Here is a 23,483-nt window from a genome sequence, read left to right on the forward strand (position 1 = left end):
TTCTTGATTTTATTGTTTTATGAGGACTGATTCTGATTCTGTTTTTCTATTGTACTATATAGAGCCTGGCTGTTAGCAATTTCCAGTTCAGTTTTTATATGCACATTTCTGTTTGTACTTTATGGTCACTTTATTCTGTTTTGGTGAGGCTCTGTCTGTATTCTGGTGTGTGACGGAAGTAAGGTATTCTGCTATTGTATAGTTTGTGTGGGGATCTAAACAGTCTGTCTTGTTTTATTTCCTTAGTAGGGGGATATATTGGTATTTTAGAGCTTGGTGTAATATTTGCAATGTTTCTTTTTTACGGGTAGGATTTTTTTTTCTGTTTGAGTGCTGTCAGGAGGTTTATTGTATTGTAATTGTAGTTGTTTATTCATGGCATTTTGAGGACTAAGCCCAATGCACTTGACAATACACCTAATACCATATGGGCTCCAAGTGTCATTTTTATAGAGTTTCCTCATTGGCATCAAAGCATTAAATGTAAATATTGTAAGTGATATTTTTATATCAGAAGATTGTACTTTGAATGTTCTTTTCAATGTAAAATCTGTTGTTCATGCATAATTTTAATTGTGTGTGGTGAGAGCTGGGGGAATGGGGTCATAAGGGTGTAAGGTTTGCTGAGTGCCTAATATACTTGCACTGGCCCTGAGAGGGTGTGCCATGCACAGACCCTCACCATTCATTCATCTCCATCTTCCCCAGGGTGCAAATACTGGGGAAGGGTGGGAAATAGATGCTAGGGTTCTAAGGAATGTGGAAGGAGTTCCAGCTTCTTAAAAATATCACCAATACTTATCTGCCATGCCTCTAGGAACTCTGATGCCTGCCTGCCCACTTTCCCAGCATTTCAGTTCATTGAAAGGACCAGACTCCAAGGGGGACACCACCTCCTTGTCATCTGTGATTTGACCTATGCCATGACTCGGGTGGCAGGAGGAGAGGGGAGCACCATCTCTTCCCTTGCCTTAGGCAGCAGATTGCTTTGAGCCACTCCTGCGCTTTCTCACTCCTCCTTGTTCAGCAGTCTCCATACTCCCTCTCTCTTCCACCTCTTCCTGCCCAGAATCCTTAACCTCCTTTCCCCTATCCCATAAAAGGTGAAGAGAGTAGAAGCATCACTGATGAGGCTGATGAGACAGCAGCTTCCTGCTAGTCCTGTGATACACCTGTTCAGAATCACTGCTTTAGAGGAAAGGTGAGATAGAAACATAGAAATGACAGCAGAAAAAGGACCAGTGGTCCATTCAGTCTGCCCAGCAAGCTTCCCATTGTAGTATTTGCCATGCCGTGCAGTTAGTCCATGTATTAGTCAGTGCTGCTTGACGTGCTTTGCTTATGGACTTGGCCTGAAAAGCAGTTCTGTGTTTTTCCCTATTGTCTGTGCATTAGTAACCCAGACTGTGTTGGGGGAAAAAAAAAAGTCATGGCTCGTGTTGGTTATCTATGAATTAAAATTCATCTTTCCCTCCAACCCACCCCCCCTCCTTTGAAGCAGTTGCATCAAGGCTTATTGGTTGAGTAGTAATCCCATGCCTTTTGTTAAAGGTATTAACTGCTGCTCTGTGCAGGTTACCCCCATGCTTATCAGTTCCTCTGACCATAAAAGATGGGGCCCTTGTTGGTTGCTGTCTGAATCCAATCGATATTTAAGTAACCAAGGTATCGATGCACAGGAAGCTGGGCTCTTTCAGTGGAAAAGAGGCTCTGAATGAGGCTTCATGGGAACAGGATGAAATCTAAGGAAATATTTCCCTACAGAGAAGCTGGTGGATGCACAGAACAGCCTTCTAGTGGAGGTGTTGGACACAAAAAAACATGGGATAACCACAGGGAATGGTAGGCTATATGGCTTTTCTGCATCATGTTTCTATGTTTTAGTTAAATTGGCCTCCCCCCAATAGGAAACTGTGCTTGCATCTCACCAGGATCTACTGAGGCTTGAAATCTCCTCCCTCAGAGTCCCAATTTGTTAAGCTTGTCCCATTGCTGGAAAGAGGGCAGGGATTTTACTCCAAATACTCCTGGTTCCCAAGAATTCTATGAGATTTAGACCCATCCTGGATCTTTATTTGAAGCAGTAATTTGGAATTCTTCCCCAGGCACTGTTTTTCCTCTTTGCATTAGTGTTTCCCAACCAGTATGCTTTGACCACAGAAAAGTCAGCACTGCCTGATGCTAAGATTCAGGCCAGATCCTGGGCTCTGCCCTTAGCACTTCTCAGCAATAGGAGGCACCAGTAATGGCTCTTAAACTTGTAGGAGTTCCTTTCTTAGAACTTGTAATCATGCATGCCTCCTCTTCCTAGCTACAGCTCGAAGCTTTGTCATGTGGAAATTAATGGGCAGCATGCAGAGCATGGATAGCTAGGCCTTGCTTAGTACAGCACATGTTGCATACAAAATCCCCTTATCTTCCCCTTTTTGAGCTGCCTCCTTTGAGTCCTTCCAGGCTCTGTCCTATCCCCAGGCTGAATGAAATTGGGAGAACATGCAGTGACTTAGGTGGATAACTGTAAAACTGTGTGCAAGCCCATTATCACGTGAATGTGGGCTCGCGTGGTCATGTGCATGTATTTTATATTGTGCATGTGCATTTACACGTATGATATAACATATGCGTAACTTTAATGTTAAAGTTGCACATGGACATTTCTGTACATTTGCATATGGACGTGCATTTATGTGCAGCTTTGTGCATAAGCCATGCACGTGTATGCTTCTGCGCTACGCAATTTTCAGTTCATCCAGTGTGGATTTATACTGCCATGCTGCCACCAGTCAACCAGCTGAACTTCTCTGCTGTCACCCACCTGGCATCCCTGGTGGTGGAGTATGAAAGGGACCTGCTCCCCCATCCATGGGGTTTGGTGGAAGCTGTGCCAGAACAAGGAGGTCTGGCACCTACTCTGCTGTTTGTTCAGCCATGGAGCTTTCTACCCATGTGGGGTAAGTAGATTATGGATATTGGGTTTGGGAGCAGGTTAAGATGTGTGGAGGTTACTAGGGGTGTAGGGGTTGGAACAGGTTAGGTGGGTATAGGATTTGGGGGGGGGGGGCAGGTTAGGGTGTGCCTACAGGTAGGACAAGAGAGACTAGATATTAGGGATGTGAATCGTGTGATCGATCGTCTTAACGATCGATTTTGGCTGGGGGGGAGGGAAATCTGATCGTCATGGGTTTTTTTGGTAAAAAATCGTAAATCGGGGGAGGGCGGGAAAACCGGCACACCAAACCAACCCTAAAACCCACCCTGACCCTTTAAAACAAATCCCCAGCCTCCCGAACCCCCCCAAAAAAATGTTTTAAATTACCTGGGGTCCAGTGGGGGGGTCCCGGCGCGATCTCCTGCTATCGGGCCACAGCTGCGTTAATAGAAATGGCGCCGGTGGCCCTTTGCCCTTACCATATGACAGGGCAAAGGTAGCGCCGGCACCATTTTGGTTCCTGTCACCCGACGTCACGAGTGCAGGAGATCGCTCCCGGACCCTCGCTGGACCCCCAGGGACTTTTGGCCAGCTTGGGGGGGGGGGCTCCTGACCCTCACAAGACTTGCCAAAAGTCCAGCGGGGGTCCGGGAGCGACCTCCTGCAGCGACCTCCTGCACTCGGGCCGTATTGCCAATATTCAAAATGGCGCTGGCGCTACTTTTGCCCTCACTATAGTGAGGAGATCGCGCCGGGACCCCCCCACAGGACCTCCTGATTGTCTCCACTCTCATTTCCACTTTCCCCCTCCACTGTCCCTCTCTCCCCTCCCCTCTTTCCCCTCTCCTTTTTTTTTTTCCCTTCTCCCCGCTCCTCCCTCTTTCTCCTCTCTCCTCTCTCCTCCTCCCCTTCCTCTCTTCCTAGCCTGCCTAAATTTCACACCTCATAGTTTTTTCCATTGTACATATGTATATAATTGCAAACTTTGTTTATAATTTAATGCAAACTCTCCCAAGATAACTCCCCCCCCCACTTTTAAATGCTTTTGTTAACATGTTTTATTTGTTCAATGTAAAGCGCCATGTCTGGCGCCTGTTTGCGTTACAATGTGAACCGATATGATATCCTGGATGAATGTCGGTATATAAAAATTTTAAATAAATAAAATAAATAAATAAATTTTGGGGGGGTTCGGGAGGCTGGGGGATTTGTTTTAAAGGGTCGGGGTGGGTTTTAGGGTTGTTTTGGTGTGCTGGTTTTCCCGCCCTCCCCCGATTTACAATTTTTTTACGATAAATCGGGGGAATTGCTATTGTATTGCGGCTCTAACGATTTTTGATGATTTAAAATATATCTGACGATTGTTTTAAATCGTCAAAAAATGATTCATATCCCTACTAGATATATCTAGATATTGAAACAGGTGTATATTTTATTAAAAGCATGAGCTTTGTCTTGCCAGTGTTATATAGCAGAAGAGTGAAATAGTTGCCAAGCATGACAAGGGATGACTTAAACCAATAGTGACAAGTATAGGAAAGGTGCAGTTATGAGCTAGATACTTCCTATGGGGCATGTCATAGATTTAATGATGGCACCAATAGCAAATGATGGCTTCCTTTTGGAAGGGAGAGATTTGACCCTGTTGCATGGTTTCTGTTACTCCCCAAAGCTATGTGCTCTGTGGAAAGGGAAATTCCCAAGGGCTGTACTGCACAGCTTGTGCCCTCATGAAAAGGGGTACAATGGCAGTTCATGGAGTGTCCCTGTTCTGGGGTACTTTTGGGCCTGGTGGCAACACACTACTTCTAGGTGCATTAGGGGAGTGCAAAGAGCTATGCTTCTCACTTCAGATGTCAGTAGAATACATTGATACATAACAGTATGAAGGTCACATTAACAGCTACAGTGCACACTCAACTTTGTAATCCTATTTCTATAGATTGAGGTCCTGAAGAAAGCCAGAGAGCTATAATGGAAGTGGCTGGACTGGCTGAGTGCCATGCAGGATGGAGCCAGAGGTAAGTTCCTGATGTGAAAACCTCCAGTGATGGCCATAAGGTCTGTTTATTTCCTGTTATCATTATCACCACCACCACTATAGACCAACCGTTCAGCACTACTCTGTCTCTACCTTGAGCTTAAACAAACCCTCATGCAAACATACATACACCTTGGCAATAATCTGGGTCATGGGCAGTATTGTCATGAAGCATTTCTTGGAAGGCACCCTGGGTCCTAGCTGGAAACCCTCAGGATATTCACACCCATTCCTAAATTTATTTCCACTGAAAGTACATGCCCTCTATCCTATGAAACTATGTACTGTCTCATGGCCTAGATGCTTTGCTATTTAGACCACAATCCAGTGCTTAAATTCCAGACTCTTCAGTCTAACATTGAACAAATATCACAAGTGAGGCACTATCTAGTAAAATACTGCTAAAAGCAAACTTCTGTATGTCGAGGAATTATTCTATGATCTTGCCACCACCTATATGATGTGGGTGTCCCGTATCTAGGAGCACTTCTTTGCCTACACCTTTACTAGAAAAGGAATTAATTGCCTCTATGATCGTGCACATCACACCCTGGAGCCTATAAGCATATCAAATTTCATACATTTGCTATTCTCTTCACAGGTGAGAGCCCTTATCACCATCTGAAGAGGAGGAAGACAACAGCGAGGTCCTGGCCCCTCCTATATAGGCAGCTGATGCCACCACTAGAAAGGAGCTGGCTGCTCCTCCCTCTATCACAGGGGGAGCCTGCGGTGGCTGTCCAGCCCCTCCACTCTCAACTGGCGGGCCCAGCCTTGAAGAAGACATTATCCCTCTCCCCATCACGGTAGGACCTCCTCCCTAATTTGCCCAGGGATGTAGACATGCCGGAACTCAGACTGGCTGAGAGAGAGAGCCACCTCCTATCTCTCCCACCATCATCTACAACCCTTCTAAGAGCTCCTGAGCCAGGTTCATTGTCTGGAGCACACCTGTCCCGCTTTATTTTTTGACATAGTTTTGGAAAATTGTTCTATTTTTCATGTTTTATAAAAGTTTTCTATTTTTCTTAAAACTTTGGATGTGTGTCTCATTATATCTGTTACAATTTATTTTCTACTATAGTAGCCATGATTTTGTCAACCACACATAACCCTGCATGTTGCTTGCCATGCTTTTTTGCCCAATAATTGTTACCGTAGATTCCTCATCTATCCTTACATCAACTTATGTTTTAATAGTGTAAACTTTGCACCCCTAAAACAACTACCAGTAATGGAGACCATAGATCAGCAGCAGAAATCAACAAAAGAACATGCCATACTGGGTCAGACCAAGGGTCCATCAAACCCAGCATCCTGTTTCCAACAGTGGCCAATCCAGGCCATATGAACCTGGCAAGTACCCAAAAACTAAGTCTATTCCATATTACCGTTGCTAGTAATAGCAGTGGTTATTATCTAAGTCAACTAATAGCAGGTAATGGACTTCTCGTCCAAGAACTTATCCAATGCTTTTTTAAACACAGCTATACTAACTGCACTAACCACATCTTCTGGCAACAAATTCCATAGTTTAATTGTGCATTGAGTGAAAAAACTAATCAGAGAAAGTTCTTTAAATGTGCCCCATGCTAACTTCATGGAGTGCGCCCTAGTCTTTCTATTATCCGAAAGAGTAAAAAACCGATTCACATCTACCTGTTCTAGACCTCTCATGATTTTAAACACCTCTATCATATCCCCCCTCAACCATCTCTTCTCCAAGCTGAAAAGTCCTAACCTCTTTAGTCTTTCCTCATAGGGGAGCTGTTCCATTCCCTTTATCATTTTGGTCGCCCTTCTCTGTATCTTTGGGTTGATAAAACAAGGAGATAGGCGATCTAAAAAAGCCGTGGAGGCAACACACACAATAGATGCCAGGAAATGTCCATTAAGATGCTTTATTAGGAGACTTGTATGTCCAATGTAAAAAAGCCGACTCAGGCCGAGTTTCGCCCCCCACACAGGGGCTGCCTCAGGGGCTACAATAAACAAATACGATTACGACTTAACAATGCCAGACATACATGACTTACAAAAATTATAAAATAAGAACTCAAAAGGTAACAACAGATAGATCAGTGAGTGCAACATTTAAATTGAAACATACAAATTGAACATCATGTAAAATATAAATGTAGTTCATAATTGAATGCAGGATGTGATAACATGCCAACTTAGATGATTTTACCTGTGTACGAATGCCTTATATATATGTAAAGATGATCTTTTGCCAATGAATTTTTCAGAAAACTGAACTGCATAAAAAATTGTATAAAAGTTATTATCAAATCATGATTCGAAAGCTATAAAAATGTTAATAAATTTGTTGCGTGAGAACTACTGAAAAATCTAAATAAAATTAATTATATGGGATGACTGACTTTTAAATATGTGTAAAAAATGCTTATATGGAAGACATGTAAAATCCTTTGCTAACACTTCTTCAATCAAAATCATTAAAATGTCATCAATATACCAGTAATATTTGAAAGGTCTAGTCCAGGGTTGACCAACTCTGATCCTTAAGAGCTACAAACAGTTCTGTTTTTCAGGATATCAAAAATGAATATGCATAAGAGTGAGATGCATATCTGCATCCATTGTATGCATATTTATTGTGGATATCCTGAAAACCAGACCTGTTTGTAACTCTTGAGGACTGGAGTTGGCCATTCCTGTTCTAGTCTGATATCTAATCTAATCAAAAACATCTCTTCGAGTTTTGTCTTGAAAAGGTTGACATACTGTGGTGCCTTTCTGGTGCCAATTGTACCTATAATCTGTAGTTAGATGTTATTGAAGCTGAAGTAGTTGTGCATCAGGATGACCTTTCGATCAGGTTCAGAATATACTACAGAGAGTTCATTTTTTAGATACCACAGTGTCAGCCAGCAATGGCCATCTGCAAACATCTGTATACAGAAAACAGACTGACAAATGTAGTTACTTTCACAGTTTCAACTCCCACCCCTCATGTGAAAAAAGGGCCATTATATACCTCCAAGCTACTTGTTGCCATCAGGCAGGTAAGATGGACAGCTGACTGGTGCCAGGCAAGGGTGGGAGGGGTGGTGCCACCACTGACACTAAAACACCAAAGTAAACACTTGCATGACTATATCGTTAGAAAGGGACCAGTGAGCATTAGCAGACGGGGACTAGACCCCTCTCTTCCCTATCCCTGGGCCATGGTCATGATGTCATGGGGAAGCTGCTGGCTCCTACAAACCACCTGGAGTGTGCTTAGCCAAGCAGTGGTTCAGGTAATTGGTTCTCACCCAAAAGACAGGGACAAACACCTCAAAGTCCTGACTTAAGTCTTTCAAATGAAAAGGATACAATCCTAAAATTATCTCTAGGAAGATTGCTTCTTCTCTTAAAATACCTAGGGCAAATCTACTGCAATACAAAAAAAGGGGAAAAAAGGAATATGAGTACCCCTTGTAGTAACATATAATCCAGAGTTGGAAAAACTGAGAGCTTTTGACTAGTCCCATAGTACATAGCAAGTATTTAAGTCTCTGTGCTAGGTGATTTACCTTTGTGGGGTGGGGGGAGAGGCTTAAGTCTTATGTAGCTTATTGGTTCTTGGTAACCACTGACACTTGGGTTTGTAAAGAGAGGCTACAGATTACACTTATTGAAGATCCTACTAGGTATTTAAATCACCTTGTGCACCAGGAAATAGGGCCCATCAGAGCCATCGATTTCTAGTTCACCTACACCTTTACACTCATCACCTCAATATGTAGAGGATTCAGATATCAAGGAATCCTCATGCTCCAACAGTTTTCTCTGTAGATAGTTTTCCTAAGGGATCTTTCCAGATCTCCTCTTGGAGGCATAAATTAGCCATAACATGTGGGTGACATTTGATGGCACTGAGATGTAATCAGATCTCAGAGCTGAATAAAGACTTTACTGAGCATGCACTGGAGTACCCATGGAGCCCCTGAGTTTGTGACTTGTAAAACCCATCAATATTTCTTCGTCAGAGCTACCAAATGAACATGTTCAGTCTCTCGTTCTAGTTCTTATTTTGTTTTCTGGCCTTTGTTTTTTATTGGACTATTTTTCTTCTTTGCTACATGGTTTTCTTTTCAAGCAGCTGCATCAAACAGTCCCTAAACAGAAATTTTCAGTTCTGAAAAAAGGTGTCTCTGAAATGTAGAAGTCTTGGGCCAAGAGGTCCACAGTAAGTGGCTTCAAGGCCTGCATCTTTTGGCACTGGATATGTATCACAGATTCTCATTGTTTCCTGTTGCTGTCTGGAGCTGAATTATGACTCTACCTACTGCTATAGTTGCAGTAGGTTGTTCTTGTGGACCCAGCAACTTCGTGCCTAGAAAATGGAGACCTGTGGAAGGCATACCAGAGCTGCACCTTGTCCGGTGTAAGGTATCAATGGATTCTTGGTACTGGAAATTGAACCAGGATGCATAAGAACATGCCATACTGGGTCAGACCAAGGGTCCATCAAGCCCAGCATCCTGTTTACAACAGTGGCCAATCCAGGCCATAAGAAACCTGGCAAGTACCCAAAAACTGTCTATTCCTTGTTACCGTTGCTAGTAATAGCAGTGGCTATTTTCTAAGTCAACTTAATTAACAGCAGGTAATGGACTTCTTCAAGAACTTATCCAATCCTTTTTTAAACACAGCTATACTAACTGAACTAACCACTTCCTCTGGCAACAAATTCCAGAGTTTAATTGTGCGTTGAGTGAAGAAGAACTTTCTCCTATTAGTTTTAAATGTGCCACATGCTAACTTCATGGAGTGCCCCGTAGTCTTTCTGTTATCTGAAAGACTAAATAACCGATTCACATCTACCCGTTCTAGACCTCTCATGATTTTAAACACCTCTATCATATCCCCCCTCAACCGTCTCTTCTCCAAGCTGAAAAGTCCTAACCTCTTTAGTCTTTCCTCATAGGGGAGCTGTTCCATTCCCCTTATCATTTTGGTCGCCCTTCTCTGTACCTTCTCCATCGTAATTTTATCTTTTTTGAGATGCGGCGACCAGAATTGTACACAGTATTCAAGGTGCGGTCTTACCATGGAGCGATACAGAGGCATTATGTCATTTTCAGTTTTATTCACCGTTCCCTTTCTAATAATTCCCAACATTGTTTGTTTTTTGACTGCCGCAGCACACCTAACCGATTTCAATGTTTTATCCACTATGACTCCCAGATCTTTTTCTTGGGTAGTAGCACGTAATATGGAACCTAACATTGTGTAACTATAGCATTGGTTATTTTTCCCTATATGCATCACCTTGCACTTGTCCACATTAAATTTCATGTGCCATTTTGATGCCCAATTTTCCAGCCTCACAAGATCTTCCTGCAATTTATCACAATCTGCTTGTGATTTAACTACTCTGAACAATTTTGTATCATCTGCAAATTTGATTACCTCACTTGTTGTATTTCTTTCCAGATCATTTATAAATATATTGAAAAGTAAGGGTCCCAATTCAGATCCCTGAGGCACTCCACTGCCCACACCCTTCCACTGAGAAAATTGTCCATTTAATCCTACTCTGTTTCCTGTCTTTTAGCCAGTTTGTAATCCACGAAAGGACATCGCCACCTATCCCATGACTTTTTTTATATTTTTCCTAGAAGCCTCTCATGAGGAACTTTGTCAAATGCCTTCTGAAAATCCAAGTACACTATATCTACAGGTTTACCTTTATCCACATGCTTATTAACTCCTTCAAAAAAGTGAAGCAGATTTTTGAGGCAAGACTTGCCTTGGGTAAAGCCATGCTGACTTTTTTCCATTAAACCATGTCTTTCTATATGTTCTGTGATTTTGATGTTTACAATACTTTCCACTATTTTTCCTGGCACTGAAGTCAGGCTAACTGGTCTGTAGTTTCCCGGATCGTCCCTGGAGCCCTTTTTAAATTTGGGGGTTACATTAGCTATCCTCCAGTCTTCAGGTACAGTGGATGATTTTGACAGGTTACAAATTTTTACTAATAGGGCTGAAATTTCATTTTTTAGTTCCTTCAGAACTCGGGGGTGTATACCATCCGGTCCAGGTGACTTACTACTCTTAGGTTTGTCAGTCAGGTGTACCACATCTTCTAGGTTCACCGAGATTTGGTTCAGTCCATCTGAATCATTACCCATGAAAATCTTCTCCAGTCCTGCTCTGCTCCTGAGGGGCTGTTCCTCGACCCAGCCAGCATGACAACATAGTTCTGTCAAGCAGGCATTGATTAGCCATAAAGCATGGGTGATGTCATCAGATGGCACCAACATAGACCCAAGTCTCTGAGCTCAGTAAAAACTTTACTGAACATGCACTGTCTTGTGAGCCCCTCTGTGACTCAGACCTGCACTGTCAAAGACAGCGTGCTGGGTTCGATTGACCTTGGTCTAACCCAGTTTGGCATTTCCTATGTTCTTACCATCCGCAAAAAGACACACTTTTCCAGGTTAGTCCTTCTGTGGTATCGTATATGAAAATATTATAAAGAACCTATCTCTGATATCTTAGGAAAAGAAGAGCATAGATGGTGCATGGTCACACTGATAAGGGAAAGAGAATGTGTAGAGGCAGAAATATTAAATAAATACCTTAGTGAGGGAGCATGAGTAGAGTCCCACAGGAGAAAAGATCCAGTAAGAAACTAAATGCACAGTAGAATACTTATGGGTAGAAATCCCATGTGTGTTGGAGGAAAGAGTATAGTGACAAGAAGTATACTTCTGTCTACCTGGCCAAAATAAGACAGACAATGAAATGCTAATGAATTTCAAAAAACATAATTCTGTGAAATTAAGAGAAGATTGTTATAAGTTGTTGGTCCTGAGAAAATTGAAGCCATTGCTGGATGTCAGTGATTTTTGTTTAGTGTTACAGGCCCTAATTTTTTCATCACTGGACTATTGTAACTCGCTTCTTCTGGATCTTCCACAAACCACATTGCACCCTTTACAGGTCCTTCAAAACTCAGCGGCGAGAGTGCTAACAAACTGTAAAAAACGAGATCATATTACTCCTGTTCTGATTAATTTACACTGGTTACCGATCTTACAGAGAATACAGTATAAGGCATGCTGCATTGTACACAAAGCGATACATGGTCAAAAAACAGATTGGCTGAATTTTTTAATTCGGCTTCACACCCCACAAAGATCATTAAGATCAGCCAATAAGGGACTATTGCAAATCCAGTCAGTAAATTCAGCCCACCTCATACTAGTACGGGATAGATCCATCTCTATTGCTGGTCCCTGTATTTGGAATACAATGCCTGGAAACTGAGTTTAAGGCGTTTAAGAAAGCACTGAAGACTTGGCTCTTCGAGCAGACCTACGCAGACCATTTAGAGGAAAGAAGTAGTTAGAACGAATAAGCGATTATTCTTAAGTTTTTTTTTGTGTTTTTTTAACCCGTCCTTTTATTAATAATTTTTTTTTGTTTAAATATCTTATTGTATTTTAACTACCAGAATTTAATGTTGCTTTTATGATTTTATGATTCTATGATGTGAACCGTTGTAATGTTTCTTGCGAATGACGGTATACAAAATTTTAAAATAAATAAGGGAAGCTAGCTAACTTGGTAATAATGGGAGATTTCAATTACTCCAATGTTGAATGGGTTAATATAAAATCAGGACATGCTGAGAGGTAAAGTTCATGGAGCAATTGGTTCAGGAACCAACAAGAAAGGGAGCTTTTTTAGATCTAATTTTTAGTGTAATGCAGGATTTGGTGCTAGAGATAATGGAAGTGAGGTTATTTGGCAATAGTGAAATTTACAGCTCTAGCACTAAACTTTCAAAAGGGAGAATTTGATAAAATGAGAAAAATAGAAAAAAAAATGAAAGGTGCAGCTACAAAGGTTGAGTATACAACATCTTAGAAGCGCAGTCCTGTTGTATTGCACACATTAAGAAAGGTAGAAGGAAGACCAACTGACTACCAACTTGGTTAAAAGGTGAAGTAAAAGAGGCTATTTTAGTAAAAAACAAACTTTCTTCCAAAATTGGAAGGGTATATCTGAAGAAGTAGGGAAAAGCATAAACGTTGGCATTAATGTAAAGCATTAGTAAAAGAAACTAAGAATTTGGAAGGAAGTTGGCTATAGAGGTAAAAACTCAAAATACAAAACTTTATAAAATATATCCAAAGCAGGAAGCCTATGAGGGAGGTGGTTGGACTGTTAGATGATCAAGGGATTAAAGGGGCACTTAAAGAATATAAGGCCATTGTGGAAAAACTAAATTAATTATTCGCTTTGGTGCTTACAAACGAAGATATTGGAGAGATACCAGTTCCAGAGACTGTTTTTAAGGGTAATGATTCAGATGAACTAAAGCAGATCATGGTGAACTTTGAATTTGTAATAGGCCAGATAGACAAATTGAAGAGTACCAAATCACCCGCGCTAGATGGTATACACCCCTAATATTTAAAAAGGGCTCCTGGGGTGATCCAAGAAACTAGACCAGTGAGCCTGAATTCAGTGCCAGGAAAAATCATGAAAACTATTCTAAAGAACAAAATCACAGACCATACAGATGGACATGGTTTCATAGGATACAGTCTGCATGGATTTACCCAAGGGAAATCTTATCTCACATATCTGCTACTTTTTTTTTTTAAGGGGTTAATAAACATGTCTATAAAAGTAATCCAGTTGATACAGTGTATTTAATTATTCAGAAGGCATTTGACAAAGTTCCCCATGAGAGGTTTCTAAGAAAATTGAAAAGCCATGGGAGAGGAGGCAATGTACTTTTGTGGATTACAAACTGGTTAAAAGACAGGAAACAGAGTAGGAGTAAATGGCCAGTTTTCTCAGTGGAAAGAGAGGTAAACAGTGGAGTCTTCAGGGATCTGTATTTGGACTGGTGACTTTTAATATTGATGGACAGAAGACAGTGTGTGATGGTAAATGGAACTTACTCTGATGACAGAGCGGTGTTAAGCGGAGTGCCGCAAGGATCGGTGTTGGGATCGGTCCTGTTCAATATCTTTGTGAGGGACATTGTGGATGGGATAGAAGGTAAGGTTTGTTTTTTTGTGAATGATACTAAGATCTGCAAAAGATTGGACACGTTGGAAGGATTGGAGAGAATGAGACGGGATTTAAGGAAGCTGGAAGAGTGGTCGAAGATATGGCAGCTGAGATTTAATGCTAAGAAGTGCAGATTCATGCAAATGGGGTGTGGAAATCCGAAAGAGCTGTATTTGATGGGGGGTGAAGGGCTGATGTGCACGGAGCAGAAGAGAGATCTTGGGGTGATTGTGTCTAACTATCTGAAGTCAGCGAAACAATGTGACAAAGCGATAGCTAAAGCCAGAAGAATGCTGGGCTGCATAGAGAGAAGAATATCTACTAAGAGAAAGGAAGTGATGATCCTCTTGTACAGGGCCTTGGTGAGGCCTCACCTGGAGTACTGTGTTCAGTTCTGGAGACCATATCTCCAAAGGGACAGAGACAGGATGGAGGTAGTCCAGAGAAGGGCAACCAAAAAGGTGGATGGTCTTCATAAAATGACGTATGAGGAGAGATTGAGGAACCTAAATATGGATACCCTGGAGGAGAGGAGGAGCAGGGGTGATATGATAGACTTTCAGATACTTGAAAGGTTTTAATGATCCATGGTCAACAACAAACCTTTTCTGTTGGAAGAAAATCAGTAGAACTAGGGGTCATGATTTGAAACTCCAGGGAGGAAGACTCAAAACCAATGTCAGGAAGTATTTCTTCACAGAGAAGGTTGGTGGATGCCTGGAATGCCCTTCCGGAGGAAGTGGTGGACTAAAACAGTGAAGGATTTCAAAGGGGCATGGGATTAACACTGTGGATCCATAAAGGCTAGAGGATGGGATTGAAGAGAAGAGCCATGGGGGTGGCTTGCTGGAATGGTGGCAACTTCCTGGTGATTACTACCGTTACTCAGTAAGCCTTCACATGGTTAATGCAACTCCAACATTGCTGTCTGCTTCAACAGCAAGGGGAAATGTGGAAAAGAGGATTTATTCAGACAACATCCAACAAGGCATTGATCTGTGCAGTCTGGGTAAACAAGCATCAGGGTAACTTGCTTGATGCATTAATCCTTATGCTTTACCTTTGATGCAACTCCAACATTACTCTCTGCATCAATAGCAGGGGGTGGCAGGAAATTCGAATCAAACAGTTGCCAACAAGGGCCCTGAACTTGGTGGTCGGTGAAACAGATAAGTGTGGGAGCTTGCTGGGCAGACTGGATGGGCAGTTTGGTCTTTTTTGCCGTCATTTCTATGTTTCTGTGTTATAAATGATCTGGAAAGGTGGATGATGAGTGAGGTGATCAGATTTGCAGATGACACAATTATTTAGTTAAATCACAAGCGGATAGTGATAAATTGCAAAAGTACTTTACGAGACTGGAACATTGGGCGTCCAAGTGACAGATGAAATTTAATGTAGACAAATGCAAGGTGATGCATATAGGGAAAAATAACTTATGCTGTAGTTACACAATGTTAGGTTTTATGTCAGGAGCTACCACTCAGGAAAAAGATCTAGGTGTTACAGTGGATAATACATTGAAATCAGCTTAGTGTGCTGTGGTGGTCAAAAAAGCAAATGGAATGTTAGGAATTATTAGGAAGGGAATGGTGACTAAAACAGAGAATGTTCCTACTTTCAGAAAAAGGCTTAAGACTTGGCTATTTAAGCAAGCCTTCCCTGATCCCAATTGAATGACAGCAACATCTTATAAGAGACTGCACAATATAATGTAAATAGTTAATCCTAACTGCTCAGTTATCTTACTCTAATTCTCTACCCAGTTATATGAACCTTGTTGTAATGTAACTTTACAAACTCTTTGCACTTGTTAATGTTCCATTTCTGTGTTCACACCCCCTGTTATATGTAAACCGGCATGGTGTGATTTTTAATCACGAATGCCGGTATAGAAAAACTCTAAATAAATAAATAAATAAATGTCATAATGTGTTGGTATTGCTCCATGGTGAGATCACACCTTGAGTTCTATGTTCAGTTCTGTTTGCTGCATCTCTTAAAAGATATAGATACATTGGAGAAGGTACAGGGAAGATGACCAAAATGATAAAGGGGATGGAACGGCTCACCTATGAGGAAAGGCTAAGTGGGTAGGACTGTTGAGCTTGGAGAAGACAGCTGAGGGATATATAATGGTCTACAAAATCATAAGGACTAGAACAGGTAAATGTGAATCTGTTTACTATTTCAGATAAGAGAACAAAGGGGTATGCCATGAAGTTAGAAAGTAGCACCTTTAAAACAAATCTGAGACCATTCTTTTGCACTCAACGCACAGTTAATCTCTGAATATTTGTTGCCAGAGGATGTAGTTAAGACATTTAATTTTGCTGGGTTTAAACAAGGTTTGGATAAGTTTCTTGAAGGCCATAAACTATTAGTGAAGTTGACATAGAGAATAGCCACTGTTTATTATTGGTATTAGCATGCAATCTATTTAATGTTTGGGTACTTGCCAGATACGTGTATCCTTTTTTGGCCATTATTGGAAACAGGATGCTTGGTTTGATGGACTCTTGATCTGATCCAGTATGGCAACTTCTTATGTTCTTATCTTAAATTTATCCAGATGGTGCCAGTATTCAGCACTATCCAGATAAATATAACTGGGTAAGTCTTGTCAGGGAAATCACTGCCCTAAAATTCTCCAGGTAACTTTAGGAAGGGAAATATTTCATTTAATATTTATATACCGCACATACCAAACTTACAAAGCAGATCAAGGTGGTTTATAACAAATATAGCATAATACATAAAAACATTAAAAACTCCCTTATCCAAATCACCACCTCTAGACATCAATAAAACCTATTCTTTCCTATCCCCTGATAAGAAACTGATATATCTCTACTTATATTTTTTGCTTTTCTGCTTTTTCCTACCTCTTATCTAAGAAATCCTCATTTCCTAAAAAGCCAGGTTTTCACTTTTTTCCCTAAACAGTAGTCCTCTTGCTGAACCTCTTTAGGTGCTGAAAATCAGCAGCAGGCATACACAGGTAGGTGTACTGTTGTATATCCCAGCTATAGTTACCCTGCTAAATTTATCTCTGTAACCTCCTGCTTTGCTACAGTACTCGATATAGATCTCAATATTGTGATTGTAGTTTCTTGCTTGTGTCTTGTATATATAAATGTTTCTGACTTGGCAGATTTTGGGGCAGCAGATCAATGACTTCACACTTCCTGATGTTAACCTGGTTGGAGAGCACTCGGACGCTGCTGAACTTGGTAGAATGCTTCAGCTAATTTTAGGCTGTGCTGTGAACTGTGAACAGAAGCAAGGTAATGTACTTACATCAAATTTACTGTATTAGTTTATTAATATTTTAAAATTCAAGTTTTTTTGAGTTAGATCTATTCCTTATGCAGTTTAGGCCTTGATATTAGTTGTTCTCTACTAGGTAGCGAAACTGGACAAATGCAGACAACAGGAAACAAATGTAAATTAAATGCTTGAGTGAGAAAGTTATCCTGTCAGAACTATTTATTTTTCCTTTGCATGCATTATGTTCTGTTATCTTTACCAATCATTAACAGTTTTGGCATGTGAACAGCAGAGCCTCAAACATTTAATTGCATATTCCACATTTTATTCATATTTGTTTCTAAGTGCCTGCAGTCAGTAGCAGGAAATTATAATTGATGCCATAGAAGAAGAAAACCAATGTTTACACACAACTTATGAGCAGCTCTTGGTTCTCTGGTTGAAACCCAAGAATGCAGATTTGATATATGCAACTCAAAGATGTCTTCACTTTCTTTTTTTCCTATAAGAATTAATTTAACGTTATAAAATACTTATCTTAAGTTGGAATTTACAAAAATGGCTTCTTTTTACAACAGAAAGAGAAGTATCTAAATAAAAAGTACAGTTATTCCTCCATCTAAGTTTAAGTCCCAAGAAAAGTCTGGGGAAGAGAACCAACAAATACAAATTTGCAGATAAGTAGAAAGTATGTAAATGCCATGACAATTTTTCTTTTCTTCTTTTTTTAATTCTTTATTTATGATTATATAACATCTTACAAAGAAAAATATCATTGTGTACTTCACAAAACGTATTTCTTCATCTTATTCCCAGGAAAATATAATTTAGAAATAAAATAACAAAAGACAATAAGCAATAAACTCCCATAACCATAATATCTTATTTAACAGGCATATAAGGAAGAGCCAAGATCTAATGAGAACAAACCATTAAAGAAGAAAAAAGGAAATAAAAGGCATATGTAGGAGGTCATTGTAACATTACTTAATGTCCTGAGCTTTGCTGGGGATCATTAACCTCAGATCTGTAATTGTCTAGAAAATAACGTAACTGAGAAACCTTAAAAAATACATAGCGAGTGTTATTAATATTTAGAACACATTTGATTGGAAATTCTAGCTCCTATCTGTCTTGCCTCTTGGCATAATTCAAGCATTTTCTTCCTACGAACTTGTGTAGCTTTTGTAAGGTCCGGATAGACCCATATCTTTTGACCCATGTAGAATTTTTGCCTATTACGAAGAAACAACTTCAAAATATGATCTCTGTAGAAAATACAAAGGAAACCAGTAAAGTTCCACAATAGTCTATTTGTTCTACTATTGAAGTTTCCAGGAATGCTGTAAGCTCTAATTCATTCTTCTGGGGTAAATTAACCAATGGTGCATGCTCATCCATATTCTTAGATAGATAATATATATTAGAAATTGGCAGAACAGCTTCTTGTGGAATTTGAAGTATCTCCATGATATATTTTTAAATTGATCTTTCTAAGAAATCATTTTTATATGAGGAAAGTTCAATACCCTTAGATTTAAATATCTTTGGGCATTTTCCATGTTTTCAAATTTTTTTTTTTTTTTTTAAGAGGTAATAAGCTCACTCTGGATCAATTTTGTCTGTACTTCTTGTACTGATGTAATCTTTAAATCCAATTCTTGTATTTTTACTCCATGCTGAGTTACAGCAGGTTCTATTTGTTGTATACTTTTTTGTGAGTCCATAATTACTGAAGTGAGAGAAGCTATCGATTTCTCTACTGTTATCAAAGCATTCCACACAACTTCAAGGGTTATTTCTTGAGGCTTAATTAATTTAGATCCTAGGTTAATGCTTACCCTGCTCTCATGACAAACCTCAATGATCTTATCAGATTCTTTGTCGAGTCCATCCCCCTCTTTTGGATAGTATCCGTGGCACACGCTTCCAGAGAGGCCAATTCCTCCATTTTGGCATACTCCTCTGTTGTAACGTTCTCTGGGTCCACCGCGTTTCTGCCAAGCACCTCTGCATTCAAACCTCCAGCAACAGCCGCTGCTGTTAGTCCCTCTACAGCCCCTTCCTGGCTTGGAGGCCACGCTTGTATCGGGTAGGTAGTGCGGGTCGGTGGGGGGGAGGGGGTCTCAGAAGCACTGGGGCTCAACGATGTTTGCGCGTCCAGGAGCGCAGAGATATGTTCTGTACTCGGCAACTCAGCGGACTTCCCCTCCGGCGTCGATACATTTGTCGGTGAACATAAACCCTCTATTGTTGTCTGATAAGGCACGGGTAAGGCTGGTGCAGCGGATTCCAAACGAATCCATGCCTTTCTTTTTGTATGCGGCATGGAAATATCAAGGCAAAAATGTTGTATCAGAGAGCCGTCTTACACCGACCTCTCCTTATGCCGCCATCTTGACTCGCCATGAAAATTTCTATTCAACTACTACATAAGATTAATTTCATCTAAATAGAAGTCGTAGAGGAGGAGGAAAGAGAATCCTGTTCCAGCTGTGTGTTGAAAGAGAAAAGAATAGATGATCTGAGTAGAAGAAATTGAACACTTTTTGTTGATGTACCACTCTACACTTGAAAAGATAATATAAAACAAATTCTGCTTTGCAGTTTACCCTTCATTTTTTTCTGCATTGAATAATGTATACTACATTAAATGAGGAGCGTGAATAGGATCCTTTTATGTTAGTTCTTTCCCGTGTGAGATCCTGTGATATTTGCTACTTGGTATATTGCAGGGATTTTTAATTTTCTTCTTCCCTGAGTTAGAAGCTTGCTGCTTACTAGTTTTTGCTTCAGAAGGTTAATATTGGTGATGCATTCAATCTGTTTTCCTTTTTGTATTGTAGTAGCTTTGCCCTGAGTTTAAGTGAAGAAACCATCATCTTGGAAATTATTTTAAGGTTGCTTGTGTCAAAGATTCGGTTGGGACTTAAATGTTTACCCCTCGAGGATCCAAGATGGCCGCTGACGAATGAACGGCTGACGCCGAGCTCCGGAGCTAAACTTCTATTTTTGCTTATATTTCCTGAAAATATTTATATTACCTGAAAGCTTTGTCGGCAATATGCCCCACACGAAGCGAAAAGCAAAAATAAGGGATATTACCTCGACTCCGATTTCAACAACAAGGCAGCCCCGGATCGAGGAAGTCTTTGCCGGACTGGTGCAAACGCAGCCTGAGGGAGGGGCCGCTGGCGGTTTCAGCGGAGAGCAGACGCTGAGCCCCCAGGCCATCGAGACATCTCTAAGCCCAGGTGCGCCTTCCACACCAGATCCCCCACTCGGAAAGATGATTTCTGAGCAGATTTCAGCTGCTCTGCTGGAGGAAAGTACAGCTATGGAGGATGATACCCAGAGAAGGAGTGACGGAGGTCTACTACCTTCGGAGAGCCCGAAGACAACTGGCTACAGGGGTCGACTAGACCTAGCAGAGCATAGAGCTGTGGAAAGAGGTGAGCCCTTGGAAAAGAGAAAGGGAGATATGAGGGAATACGTGTTGTGTATGGAGTTCCTGAATTTAATCCTAATAATGTAACATTAGCAGAAATTCTGAAAGGTATATCATCTATGGAAAAGTCGATCACCTCTTTAACTTTAATGGTGAAAGAAAGTATTGAGAAACATCAAAATACAGAAAACAAGAGTTGAAATATGGAAACTTCTATCAAGGGAATTGAACAAAAGGTAGCACAGTTGGAAAAAATTCAAGGGAACTTGATTAAATCTGAAAATATTCAGATGGCAAAAATGGAAAATCTTGAAAATTACCTAAGAAGAAACAACTTAAGTATATTAAATTTTCCTAAGCTCAGGTTATTATCCCATCGGGAATTATTCAAGAGTTACCTACAGAACTTGCTTAAAATTTCTGAGCAGGCAATGCCGACGATTGTTAGAAAATATTATCTGCCTCAGATCGATAAGGGGAAAAACCTAGAACCAAGACCAGAAGGAAAATCTTTCGTTTGATTTAACATCCATATTGGAAAAATCACACGAGCTAATTGTGGAAGAAAGAGCCACTCTTTTTATTCAGTTTTCAACTTCATCAGATAGAGATCTAATTTTGAGAACTCTTTTTCGCAACCAGCATTTAAAATTTTATGGATATCCATTAAAAATATTCCCGGATATAACTAAGAATACACAGATTAAAAGGAAAGGATTTATTGCCATGAGGGAAGACGTTCTTGCATGAGGGGCCAAGTATATGCTCAGATATCCCATGCTATTGTTTGATTACCTATCAGAACTCACGTTATATATTCAGAGAGCCAGAACAACTGCGAGTGTACCTAGACTCCCACTCTGAATAATTTCCAAGGGATAAGAAGGGATAAATGTAAAGGCACTGGTTAATTTTGAAGCAATGTTGTAAATTACATTTGATTGTATTTCCTAGTATTGCTGCTTGATTCACATTTTGGATCTCCCAATTACCTATATATATGACATGGGGGGTATTGTTTGTTTTTGATATTGATTTCTCTTTATATTGTATAATTCTGATACCTTTGTCTAAATCTTGAACTTTGAGTTCTGTATATTATATGAAAAATTCAATAAATAATTAAAAAAAATGTTTACCCCTGTCATTTGAGTCAGAGCACAGTGGTACCATGTGACTTGGTTGTATATAATGGACCTTTATATATTTAAGGGGTAGAAGCTGGAACTGTGAAGGTAGCTGCATCTGTCAATTAGTTTTCTGGATACAGATTATTTGTAGATGATTGACTGAAATTGTAGTATCGAAAATGTTAACTTTCTGTGGACTAGTCCATTTTGAATCTGATTGAAGGATGGAATACATTAAGAGTTGTGAAGTTGTTTGAATCTCACTTCTTCAATCAAAATCATTAAAATGTCATCAATATACCAGTAATATTTGAAAGGTCTAGTCCAGGGTTGACCAACTCTGATCCTTAAGAGCTACAAACAGTTCTGTTTTTCAGGATATCAAAAATGAATATGCATAAGAGTGAGATGCATATCTGCATCCATTGTATGCATATTTATTGTGAACATCCTGAAAACCAGACCTGTTTGCAACTCTTGAGGGCTGGAGTTGGCCATTCCTGTTCTAGTCTGATATCTAATCTAATCAAAAACATCTCTTCGAGTTTTGTCATGAAAAGGTTGACATACTGTGGTGCCTTTCTGGTGCCAATTGTACCTATAATCTGTAGTTAGATGTTATTGAAGCTGAAGTAGTTGTGCATCAGGATGACCTTTCGATCAGGTTCAGAATATACTACAGAGTGTTCATTTTTTAGATACCACAGTGTCAGCCAGCAATGGCCATCTGCAAACATCTGTATACAGAAAACAGACTGACAAATGTAGTTACTTTCACAGTTTCAACTCCCACCCCTCATGTGAAAAAAGGGCCATTATATACCTCCAAGCTACTTGTTGCCATCAGGCAGGTAAGATGGACAGCTGACTGGTGCCAGGCAAGGGTGGGAGGGGTGGTGCCACCACTGACACTAAAACACCAAAGTAAACACTTGCATGACTATATCGTTAGAAAGGGACCAGTGAGCATTAGCAGACGGGGACTAGACCCCTCTCTTCCCTATCCCTGGGCCATGGTCATGATGTCATGGGGAAGCTGCTGGCTCCTACAAACCACCTGGAGTGTGCTTAGCCAAGCAGTGGTCCAGGTAATTGGTTCTCACCCAAAAGACAGGGACAAACACCTCAAAGTCCTGACTTAAGTCTTTCAAATGAAAAGGATACAATCCTAAAATTATCTCTAGGAAGATTGCTTCTTCTCTTAAAATACCTAGGGCAAATCTACTGCAATACAAAGAAAGGGGAAAAAAAAGGAATATGAGTACCCCTTGTAGTAACATATAATCCAGAGTTGGAAAAACTGAGAGCTTTTGACTAGACCCATAGTACATAGCAAGTATTTAAGTCTCTGTGCTAGGTGATTTACCTTTGTGGGGTGGGGAGAGAGTCTTAAGTCTTATGTAGCTTATTGGTTCTTGGTAACCACTGACACTTGGGTTTGTAAAGAGAGGCTACAGATTACACTTATTGAAGATCCTACTAGGTATTTAAATCACCTTGTGCACCAGGAAATAGGGCCCATCAGAGCCATTGATTTCTAGTTCACCTACATCTTTACACTCATCACCTCAATATGTAGAGGATTCAGATATCAAGGAATCCTCATGCTCCAAC

General features: G+C 40.4%; 1 protein-coding gene across 5 annotated transcripts in view; it reads left to right on the plus strand.

Moving 5' to 3' along the window:
* The window catches only part of HOOK3 (hook microtubule tethering protein 3), a 1,188,278-nt gene that overhangs the window by 208,526 nt on the left and 956,269 nt on the right, over positions 1 to 23,483 (plus strand). For all 5 annotated transcript variants that reach the window (XM_029601894.1, XM_029601878.1, XM_029601884.1 and 2 more), the window contains exon 5: positions 17,176 to 17,308. In XM_029601894.1, coding sequence (XP_029457754.1) covers positions 17,176 to 17,308 — 133 coding nt within the window. The remainder of the gene's footprint in view (positions 1 to 17,175; positions 17,309 to 23,483) is intronic.

The sequence above is a fragment of the Rhinatrema bivittatum genome, chromosome 1, assembly GCF_901001135.1.
Source record: "Rhinatrema bivittatum chromosome 1, aRhiBiv1.1, whole genome shotgun sequence".
Classification (NCBI taxonomy): domain Eukaryota; kingdom Metazoa; phylum Chordata; class Amphibia; order Gymnophiona; family Rhinatrematidae; genus Rhinatrema; species Rhinatrema bivittatum.